At 37.6% G+C, this 12257-nt stretch overlaps 1 protein-coding gene across 5 annotated transcripts in view; it reads right to left on the minus strand.

Moving 5' to 3' along the window:
* CEP85L (centrosomal protein 85 like) overlaps window positions 1-12257 on the minus strand; it is a 253552-nt gene that overhangs the window by 62379 nt on the left and 178916 nt on the right. For all 5 annotated transcript variants that reach the window (XM_054493076.2, XM_054493078.2, XM_054493079.2 and 2 more), the window contains one exon: window positions 7603-7721. In XM_054493076.2, coding sequence (XP_054349051.1) covers window positions 7603-7721 — 119 coding nt within the window. The remainder of the gene's footprint in view (window positions 1-7602; window positions 7722-12257) is intronic.

Consider the following 12257-nt stretch of genomic DNA (forward strand, 5'->3'; position numbering starts at 1 on the left):
TTCACCCAGTCGTATCATTGATGGGCATTTGGGTTGGTTCCAAGTCTTTGCTATTGTGAATAGTGCTGCGATAAGCATACGTGTGCATGTGTCTTTATAGTAGAATGATTTATAATCCTTTGGGTATATACCCAGTAATGGAATTGCTGGGTCAAATGGTATGTCTGGTTCTAGATCCTTGAGGAATTGCCACACTGTCTTTCACAATGGTTGAACTAATTTACACTCCCACCAACAGTGTAAAAGTGTTTCTATCTCTCCACATCCTCTCCAGCATCTGTTGTTTCCTGACTTTTTAATGATCACCATTCTAACTGGTGTGAGATGGTATCTCACTGTGGTTTTGATCTGCATTTCTCTAATGACCAGTGATGATGAGCTTTTTTTCATGTTTGTTGGCTGCATAAATGTCTTCTTTTGAGAATTGTCTGTTCATCTCCTTTGCCCACTTTTTGATGGGGTTGTTTTTTTCTTGTAAATTTGTTTAAGTTCTTGTAGATTCTGGATATTAGCCCTTTGTCAGATGGATAGATTGCAAAAATTTTCTCCCATTCCGTAGGTTGCCTGTTCACTCTGATGATAGTTTCTTTTGCTGTGCAGAAGCTCTTTAGTTTAATTAGATCCCATTTGTCAATTGCGGCTTCTGTTGCCACTGCTTTTGGTGTTTTAGACATGAAGTCTTTGCCCATGCCTATGTCCTGAATGGTACTGCCTAGGTTTTCTTCTAGGGCTTTTATGGTTTTAGGACTTACGTTTAAGTTTTTAATCCATCTTTAGTTAATTTTTGTTTAAGGTGTAAGGAAGGGGTTCAGTTTCAGTTTTCTGCATATGGCTAGCCCGTTTTCCCAACACCATTCATTAAATAGGGAATCCTTTCCCCATTGCTTGTTTTCATCAGGTTTGTCAAAGATCAGATGGTTGTAGGTGTATGACGTTATTTCTGAGGCTTCAGTTCTGTTCCATTCGTCTATCTGTTTTCATACAAGTACCATGCTGTTTTGGTTACTGTAGCATTTTAGCATAGTTTGAAGTCAAGTAGCGTGATGCCTCCAGCTTTGTTCTTTTTGCTTAGGATTGTCTTGGCTATCTAGACTCTTTTTTGGTTCCATATGAAATTTAAAGTAGTTTTTTCTAATTCTGTGAAGAAAGTCAATGGTAGCTTGATGGGGATAGTATTGAATCTATAAATTACTTTGGGAAGCATAACCATTTTCACAATATTGATTACCCCTATCCACGAGCATCAAATGTTTTTCCATTTATTTGTGTCCTCTCTTATTGCCTTGAGCAGTGGCTTGTAGTGCTCCTTGAAGAGGTCCTTCATATCCCTTTTAAGTTCTATTCCTAGGTATTTTATTCTCTTTGTAGCAATTGTGAATGAGAGTTCACTCATGATTTGCCTCTCTGTTTGTCTGTTATTGGTGTATAGGAATGTGATTTTTGCACATTGATTTTGTATCCTGAGACTTTGCTAAAGTTGCTTATCAGCTCAAGGAGATTTTGGGCTGAGACGATGAAGGTTTCTAAATATACAATCATGTCACCTGCAAACAGAGACAATTTGACTTCCTCTCTTCCTATTTGAATATTTTTATTTCTTTCTCTTGCCTGATTGCCCTGGCCAGAACTTCCAATGCTATGTTGAAGAGGAGTGTGAGAGAGGGCATCCTTGTTTTGTGCCAGTTTTCAAACGGAATGCCTCCAGATTTTGCCCATTCATTATGATATTGGCTGTGGGTTTGTCATAAATAGCTCTTATTACTTTGAGATACACTGCATCAATACCTAGTTTATTGAGAGTTTTTAGCATGAAGGGTGTTGAATTTTATCGAAGGCCTTTTCTGCATCTATTAAGATAATCTTGTGGTTTTTGTCATTGGTTTTATGTGATGGATTATATTTATTGATTTGCGTATGTTGAACCAGCCTTGCGCATCCCAGGGATGACGCCGACTTGTTCGTGGTAGATAAGCTTTTTGATGTGCTGCTGGATTCGGTTTTCCAGTATTTTACTGAGGATTTTTGCATCAATGTTCATCAGGGATATTGGCCTGAAATTTTCTTTTTTTGTTGTGTCTCTGCCAGGTTTTGTTATCAGGATCGTGCTGGCCTCATAAAATGAGTTAGGGAGGATTCCCTCTTTTTCTACTATTTGAAATAGTTTCAGAAGGAATGATACCAGCTCCTCTTTCTACCTCTGGTAGAATTTGGCTGTGAATCTGTCTGGTCTTGGACTTTTTTTGGCTGGTGGGCTATTAATTACTGCCTCAATTTCAGAACTTGTTATTGGTCCATTCAGGGATTTGATTTCTTCCTGGTTTAGACCTGGGAGAGTGTATGTGTCCAGGAATTTATCCATTTCTTCTAGATTTTCTAGTTTATTTGCGTAGAGGTGTTTATAATATTCTCTGATAGTAGTTTGTAATTCTGTGGGATCAGTGGTGATATCCCCTTTATCATTTTTTATCACATCTATTTGATTCTTCTCTCTTTTCTTCTTTATTAGTCTGGATGGCAGTCTATTTTGTTGATCTTTTAAAAAAAAACCAGCTCCTGTATTCATTAATATTTTGAAGAGTTTTTCATGTCTCTGTCTCCTTCAGTTCTGCTCTGATCTTAGTTATTTCTTGTCTTCTGCTAGCTTTTGAATTTGTTTGCTCTTGCCTCTCTAGTTCTTTTAGTTGTGATGTTATAGTGTCAATTTTAGATCTTTCCTGCTTTCTCTTATGGGCATTTAGTGCCAGAAATTTCCCTCTAAACACTGCTTTAAATGTGTCTCAGAGATTCCGGTACATTGTGTCTTTGTTCTCACTGGTTCAAAGAACATCTTTATCTCTGCCTTAATTTCATTATTTACCCAGTAGTCATTCAGGAGCACGTTGTTCAGTTTCCATGCAGTCCTGAGGTTTTGAGTGAGTTTCTTAATCCTGAGTTCTAATTTGATTGCACTGTGGTCCGAGAGACTAAATGCCTATACCAGAAAAGAAGAAAGCTCTCAAATGATCTCAGCCTCCACTTTAAGAAGTTAGAAAAAAAAAAAAAAAAAAAGGGCCAGGTGTGGTGGCTCATGCCTGTAATCCCAGCACTTTGGGAGGCCGAGGCGGGCAGATCACAAGGTCAGAAGTTCGAGACCAGCCTGGTCAACATGGTGAAACCCCATCTCCACTAAAAATACAGAAATTAGCTGGGTGTAGTTGCGGGCTACTCAGGAAGCTGAGGCAGGAGAACTGCATGAACCCAGGAGGCGGAGGTTGCAGTGAGCCGAGATCGCGCCACTGCACTCCAGTCTGGGTGACAGAGCAAAACTCCGTGGGGGGGGGGGGGGGGGGGGGGGGTTGTGAAACTCCATCTCAAAAAAACAAGGTAGAAAAAGAAGAACAAATGAAACCCAAAGTAGAGTTTCCAAAGTATTTAAATAGCCCTGTATTCTGTAATGTATATTACAGAAATTGGGTTTTTAGTTGAGCTTTCAATAAACAAAGGTCAGGAGGAGGGTCAGGAGTCTTCACTGAAGAATTCTGCTGAAAGTTTAGGAAATAAAAAATACTAGTTGTACACAACGTATCCCAAAAACCAGTAAATAATTCCCAACTCTATGAGGCCAGCGTGACCAATAACTAAACCAGATAAATACATTACAAGAAAACAAAAATACAGACCAATATCTCTTGTAAATATAAATGTAAAAATTCTTAACAAATGGAATCCAAAGATAGATAAAAAGGAAAATACAACATAACGAAGGGGGTATATCCCAGGAATAACATGGTAGGTTTTACATCTGAAAATTCATCAGCTACCTAGAATAGAAGGAATTTCCACAATCTAAAAAAGGCAACTACAAAAAACAGCTAACGTCACATTTAATGGTGAAAGGCTGAAGACTTTCACCCAAAACAAATTAGGGACAAGACAAGGAAAAGGATGTTTACTCTCACTGCTTCTATTCATCACTGTATTGGAGGCTCTATTTACTTCAATAGAAGGCAAGAAAAGGAAATAAAAAGACTCTACACTGAAAAAGTAAATCCATCTTTAATCACAGACAACATGATTGTTTATGTAAACAATCCTATTGAATCTACAAAAAAATACCTACTTGAACTAATTAGTGAGATTAGATTGCAGGATACAAAACCAATTTTATTTCTATATATTTAAACATGTTTTGAAAATATGTATTTTTTGATCGACATAATTGTCATATTTGTGGGGTATAATGTGATATTTAGATACATGTATACAATGTATAGTGATTAAATTAGGGCGATTAGCATATCCATCATGTCAAACCTTTATCATTTCTTTGTGCTGTTAACATTCAAATTACTCTCTTCTAGCTATTTGAAAAAAATATAATTATTGTTTATTATAGTTACCCTACAGTGCAACAGAACACCAGAACTTCTATCTAGCTGCAACTTTCTATTCATTAACCAACCTCTCTGTATTCGCTAATTCCCCCAGCTTTCCCGCCTCCAGTAACCACTATTCCAATCTCTACTTTTACGAGATAAACTTTCAAAAAACTTAATTTTTGCTTAAGTGGTGTAACTCCTTTACCCAGTCAGTTAAGGAGATCGAAGTGCAAAAGGTCAAGCACTACTCAATCACCTAAATGGTTATAATGGCAAATGTTTTTCTGAATTGTTCCTAAAGTTAATCTATATACTTTTTCTCATGAGATGGGGAGCATTTAGGAACAGTTTCTATAGCAGTTATTTTTCCCATTTTTCTCTGCTTTAACCTAATATCCAGTCTCCTCCTATGAAAGTTATATGCAGTGTGAAAAAAAAACACGTTTTTTCTCATGCAATTTTGGATAACATATTTTCAGAAGTAATATACAACATATAATTTTTAGTTAAGTGATTTGAAAGGTATCGCTGACCACACCATATCCCAAAGTAAAAAGTTCAACAGGTTTACTCTCAATTCCATCCATTTGGACACCAAATCCCATGAAGTCTGGCTCTGAAATAGCCTCTACATGTGCCATCAACATTTTAAAGGTCATTGCTCTAATCTGCTTCTTCAAAAACAGAAATGTTATATATTTGATTCCAATTTAAGTACTATGTATGTTATAGAAATTTGTATATACAAACATTTTTACTTTTAAATGACAGTTATGCTGCTTTAGAAACAAAAGCTGCTTAGTTTCTCTTCTGTTTTATACAATATCAAATGCACTGATTATCAAAAACTTTATAATAAACTCATAAACAAACCAAAGATTATTTAAGATACTGGGTAGATTATTTACTAAAATGTCTCCATTATTACCCTCCCTATATTACTAATGCCTCCTGTCAACTGATTTTGCTGTTTCCACTGTCCGGAAGTGAAGTCTACTACTGGTCTAGTGACTAACAGAATATAATGGAAGTGACGTTGGGCCAGTTCTGAGTCTAAGCTTCAAGAGACTTCGTGTACTCCATTCTTTCTTAGAATCCCACCCAGTCACCACTCGAAGAAACCCAGGCTAGCCTCCTGGAGAATGACAGAACATGTGGAGTAAGATAAGCTATCCTGCCGTGGCCCATCCTATGCCACCCAGCCCCCACCTGCTACCACAGACGCATAAATAAGCCCAGCTGAAGAATTAGCCAAATGAGCAACTTGAGTTATTTTGAATTATTCCTTAGTCTGCTTCTACAATATATAAAATTGAGAAATATATATTTGATTATATCATGTCAATAATTTTCTGCATTTTCTATTAACTTATATCCAATGGAATGGTATTCAAAAAAAATAATAACACCAACTGATTTCCATTGTTTGAGGGAGGGCAAATCCATATAAGTAAAACTGAATTTTAGTCCGTTTTTTAAAAGTATTAATTTCAGGCCGGGCATGGTGGCTCACACCTGTAATCCCAGCACTTGAGGAGGCCGAGACAGGCGGATCACCTTAGGTCGGAAGTTCGAGACCAGCCTGAACAACATAGAGAAACCCTGTCTCTACTAAAAATACAAAATTAGCCGGGCGTGATGGCACATGGCTGTAATCCCAGCTACTCAGGAGGCTGAGGCAGGAGAATCACTTGAACCCAGAAGGTGGAGGTTGTGGTGAGCCGAGATCATGCCATTGCACTCCAGCCTGGGCAACAAGAGGGAATATTAATTTCAATTATATAAAATTGTACCTATATTAAATTATAGGTATTAAAAATACACATCCAACTGGGCCTGTACTTATTCGTCTATAACTAGGCCTGTACTTATTTGTATATAATATTCACTTGTACTAGAAACAACTAATATTTTTAAGTAGCTTTTTCCTAAAATCAATTAAAACTATCTTCCACAATCCTTCATTTATCAAGTATGAAAGTATCAAGTTTTAAGGCATATACTAATGCCAAGCTCTTTTCAAAATGTTGGGAATAGGCTGGGCATGGTGACTCATGTTTGTAATCCTAGCACTTTGAGAGACCGAGGTAGGTGGATCACTTGAGGCCAGGAGTTCAAGACAAGCCTGGCCAACATGGCAAAACACTGTCCCTACTAAAAAATACAAAATTTAGCCAGGTATGGTGGTGCACAGCTGTAATCCCAGCTACTCAGGAAGCTGAGGCACAAGAATAGCTTGAGCCTGGGAGGTGAAGGTTACAGTGAGTTGAGATGGCACCACTGCACTCCAGCCTGGGTGACAGACTGAGACTCTCAAAAAAAAAAAAAAAAAATTGGGGGAATATAGTGGAGAACAAGAAAATGCAGATGTCTGTGGTCTAGTTTATATTCCAGTAGATCTTCGTTAACAATGCTAAATTTCTAAGCAAAATCTTGTGAAATTTCAACTATTAAATGCGTTTAAAGGTTGAAATTAGAATTTTAAGGCTAAAACACCTACTGCGTTATCCTATGCAAGCATATGAAAATAAGTAATTACGAGCACTGGTTAAGAAAAAAAGCCTCCTAGAATTGCTTCCCAATTATCATGATATACAACATATTTAATTATCCCAAAAGCATACATAAATGATGTAGAATATATGTTAAAGAAAATATAATGATGTAACATGAAGGTTTACTGCTCACAATACTCAGGAGACTGTCTATTAAGTATAAATAATTTTTTTTCAGAGCTTAGGTACTCAAACCCTTAAACATTTTAGAATGTCCCCCAAAACTGCCATAATTCTTAACTATAAGTCATTTCATTTTAAACATTCGTCATTTTTGTAGTTTCTGTGGCTTCAGACCTAGCACACATTAAAGGAAATGACTGCTTTAAATTAGCTTTCCAACTGGATAGTTCTCAAGGGTAAAACACGAAGACATTATCTTGTAGCTCTAATAGCTGATTAGCATTGCAGCTAACCTGCTACATGTACAGAAAAGACAGAATGGAGCTTCCAAATAATGAAATAATTCACTAAAATGAATGGGAGGGATGACAGAAATCAGACAGATAAACCATCAGTTCTAATAGTAGTTCTTTAAAGGATTGGGATTGAGGAGGGGCAGAGATGTGGCATCAATGAATCTGTAAGGTTCTAGATCTTAAATTCTATGTAGTGGACATAAAGCTAATTGGTTCATTAATCTAAATTTCTGTAGGCCTGAAATATTTAATAATTTAAAATAGACTCACCGATCAATTACAATTTCTTTCTGCCTTAGAAGTCCTTCTTTTATTTTCAACATTGATTCCCACTTACTGAAATCCTGATAGCCAGGTGAATAACTTTGACGAGATGATCCAGTCAAAACCTGCACAAACATGTTTACACAATTAGTATACTAAAAGTATTTAAAGAAAATATTTATATACTATCATATTTTCCCAAAGATTTACATTAAAAAAAAAAGAACTCCCCCTTTGATTTTTTAATACTCTCGGAAATCACACTATGAATACAACATAACTTGGACAATTTCAAGGAAGTTCTAAAGGAAATGTACACATCTGATGAAGAATTACTGATAACAGAACGTTTATCCTGGCAAATTATAAAACTATATAAAATCTTGGCCAGGCGCAGTGGCTCATGCCTGTAATCCCAGCTCTTTGGGAGGCCGAGGTCAGGAGATCACCACCATCCCGGCTAATATGGTGAAACCCCATCTCTACTAAAAAATACAAAAAATTAGCCGGGCATGGTGGCGGGTGCCTGTAGTCCCAGCTACTCGGGAGGCTGAGGCAGAGGAATGGTGTGAACCCGGGAGGCGGAGCTTGCAGTGAGCCGAGATCGCGCCACTGCACTCTAGCCTGGGTGACAGAGCAAGACTCCGTCTAAACAAACAAACAAACAAACAAAACCATATAAGATCTTATTCCCATTAACTTGTGGAAGTGGAAGTTTTCTGGAAATGAGATTAATCATTAAGGGAGTAATACAATGTAGGAATGTGCCATGGCTTAACTAGACAAACATTAGCCAGAGATTTTCCACAAGAAAATAAAAGCAGTATCTGTAGTATTCACACTTCAAGTTGACATGCATCACATCATCATTTACTTACATTAAAATGTCAAAATCACAAATATTCCCAAAAAGTAGTGAGACAACCAAATGCCTAGGCAGATAAAAAGGGGTCCTTGGAGAATCTCTGACCCACCCCACAAGTGTTGACATCAGATGCCTCTGTGCAGATGAGGAAACCTGCCCAGGGCTTGTGTGGGCATGCCCACAGCACACTGGAGCCCAACATGCGCACTGGGGGAAATGGGTGGAGCCATGGGGAATTCCTGCCTTATGCAGGGGAGGAGCCTGCTCTCTTCAGCTCACCTGGTGACCTGGAAATCAATCTGTGAGGTGGAGGACCTGTTAGCAGGGCTCTATCTTGCTTTGATGATAGCTTGTTTGTTTCTTTTTTCCTTTTCACCCAATAAATTCCTTTCCAATCACCCTTCAAGGTGTCTGCGTGCCTAATCCTCCCTGGTCGTGCGACAAGAACCCAATTTTTTTCTACAACGGTAGTAAGTATATCCATAGAAAATGGAAAATATAGAAAATATAACCATCTACTAAGTAGATAATTTGGATGAAATATATCACTTAGAAAAAATTGCTTAGAATGTAAGAAAGGTTTCAGATATTTAAATAAACCAACAGTAAAAACTAACATGGCAGATATCCTTATATTTCTTCCGTTGAAAAAGCAGCAAACATTTAAAAAATATTGGTGTTATAGGTTCAACTTATTCCTTAAAAAGATAAGTTGAAGTCCTAACCTCTTGTAATTTCAGAAAGTGATCTTATTTGGAAATAGGGTCTTTGCAGATGAGTCAAGCTAAGATGAGCTCCTTAAGGTGAGGCCTAATTCAATGTTTGGTGTCCCTAAAGAAAGTGGAAATTTTGGACCTATGTACACAAGGAAGACTACGTGAAGAGACACAGAGACAATGCCATGTGAATATGAAAGTAGAGATTGGAATGACACATCTACAAGACAAGGAAAGCCAAAGACCAAAAGCTAGGAGAGAGGCATGGGACAGATTCTGCTTCACAGTCATCCAAAGGAACCAACTCTGCCAACACCTTGATTTCTAACTTTCAACTTCCAGAACTGTGAGACAATTTCTGGCGTTTAAGCTAGCTCATTTGTGATACTCTGTTATGTCATCTCTAGGAACCTAGTATAACTGGTAAATCAAATACGAACACAGTTCTTTGGCAAGCCAAAAGATGTTGTATAAACACCACAAAGCAACTTCAAGAGAATTCAAATGTGTAGTGACATTTTTATCCTTTACTTTCCAAAAATGCTATTAATAAGACCTTCAAAATAAACCACTAATTGCGTAACATCAACCAGTCAGAGATTAACTCTTTGAGATGACTATCAAGTAATATTAGGATGGGATGTTTCATGCAGGAGACAGGATAGGATGAACAGACTAAGGATAGAGATCAGTTGAAAAGAAGGCACATACTTTGTCAGATGGGAAGATATTTCAAAAGTGACACATAATGTTACAGGGGCAGGTTAGACATCTCCCTCTGAATTTCATTCTCTCCCTTGCCTAATATACAATAAGGGCTGATATTCAGCCAGTATGCATCAGTACAGATAATGTTAGCTGTCAGAATACTGAAGTAGTTTCACTGTGGTTGGTAATTAACCGCTGTTTACACCACTGTGTGGACTGTCTCTTTCACTGTCCAGGCCACTCTCCAGAATGCCCCATGATCCAACAAATAAAATAGTTACTCTCCAGCACAAGTGACCTTCAGGACCCCGCTCCATCCATAAATAGGCATCCTTTCTGATTAGCTAGTTCTTGTACAAGTCAGTCCCGCAAAATCTTCCCAATTAAACACACCTACAATCTTATTTATATTTAGTTGGCAGAGCTAAGATTCAAACCCAGGCAGCCCAACAAAGGAGCACCTGATCTTAAGGACCACATTGTTCCACTGCTTCTACTATTGAGACAGGTTTGCAGCAGAACTGGTTTCACAAGATACAGGTCACAAAGACCCAGCTTATAAAATAGGATGGGGTAAAAAAGCTGGCCAAAACTTGCCAAAACCAAGATGGCCATGAAAGCGATCTCTGGTCATCTTTACTTCTCATTATATGCTAATCATAATACATTAGAATACTAAAGTAAACTCCCACCAGTGCCATAACATAGTTTACAAAGGCCATGGCAAAATCCTTAAGTCACCCTATATGGTCTGAAAGGTGAAGGAGAATTCTGGGAATTCCTTGCCACTTTCCTGGAAAATTCATGAATAATTCACCTCTTGTTTAGCATATTGATCAAGAAACAGCCATAAAAATAGCCAACCAGCAACCCTCAGGGCTGCTCTGCCTATGGCGCAGTCACTGTTTCATTCCATTTTTTTTTTTTTTTTTTTTTTAATTGAGACACAGTCTCACTCTTGTTGCCCAGGCTGGAGTGCAATGGCGTGATAGCTCACCGCAACCTCTGCCTCCCGGGTTCAGGCGATTCTCCTGCCTCAGCCTCCTGAGTAGCTGGCTGTAGTACCATGCCCAGCTAATTTTGTATTTTTAGTAGAGACGGAGGTTTCTCCATGTTGGTCAGGCTGGTCTTAAACTCCCGACTTCAGGTGATCTGCCCAATTCGGCCTCCCAAAGTGCTGGGATTACCGGCATGAGCCACCGCGCCCGGCTCTACTTTCTTAATAAACTTGCTTTCCCTGTACTGTTGGCTCGCTGTTGAATTCCTTCCCGCACAAAGCCAAGAACCCATGTGCCCTCCCAGGCTGAACCCCAGTTTTGGGGTTTTCCCTGTGGCACTATGGCCTAATTAGGTGTTCCAAATTTCATCATAAGGACTAGAAAACTGTTTTGAAAGTAATTGTTCTCAGACTGTGAGAAAAAATTTAACACTATAAACAATATTATTAACAGAAACTCTCCACTTAATGAAACTCCGCATTACCTACTGATTATCAATTTAATGGGTAAGTCACTTGATAAAATCTCTTTTGTCAAACTGTGGCTCAAACAGGAAATTTATTAAAGCTAGTAAAAGCTAAACAAAAGAGCATTATCACTAATTCCAAAACTCAAAGTAGAATTTGGAAATGCTTAAAATGATGTGGTGAATTATTAAATGTGCTATAATTTATAATACTAATATTTCATTTACTTGGAGATTAAAAATAAATATCTATTTTTATTTACCTACTGAGTTATACATTATTTAAATCCTAATAACAGTTGACATGTACTTTAGGTATGGGTTTTTGTATATTATATTATTTTGTATATTATTAGCATGCCTAACAAAAATCTTCTAGGCTAGATTAAGGATTTATGGTCTCCTCTTCCAAAGATCTAAAATAGGTAGATTCTCTATTTCCAATGACCACACACCAGCAGTGATCTACACCATATTATTTGAAGCTATGTTTCACCTTATACATTTTGTGCCTATTTTAGTAAGACAAGTACCTAGGCAACAGATGATGATCTTCTCAAGAAGACATTAACACTACTTTACTCTTCACAAGTCATCTGCTAAAAAAAATTTCCCATGGCTGACAATTACCTTAAGAAGGTGGCTTTTTCTTTTTCTTTTTTTTTTTTTTTAACATTTCTTGGCATCAAGAAAAAGATTAAACAGAAGGAACAACTAGGCATAAAGAGAAACAGCAACTGACAACACTATTTGCTTTTATAGCACTTTGAATCATTGGCAGGATGGACTGCTAAAGTACTTGCCAAATACTTCCATAAATATACACAAAACAAAATATGAGAATGTATTATTCTGTTCTGTAACTCCCTTGATCTAAGCCCTTTAGAAATAAACAAAAATTGAGCTCT

Source organism: Pongo pygmaeus, chromosome 5 (genome assembly GCF_028885625.2).
Source record: "Pongo pygmaeus isolate AG05252 chromosome 5, NHGRI_mPonPyg2-v2.0_pri, whole genome shotgun sequence".
NCBI lineage: Eukaryota > Metazoa > Chordata > Mammalia > Primates > Hominidae > Pongo > Pongo pygmaeus.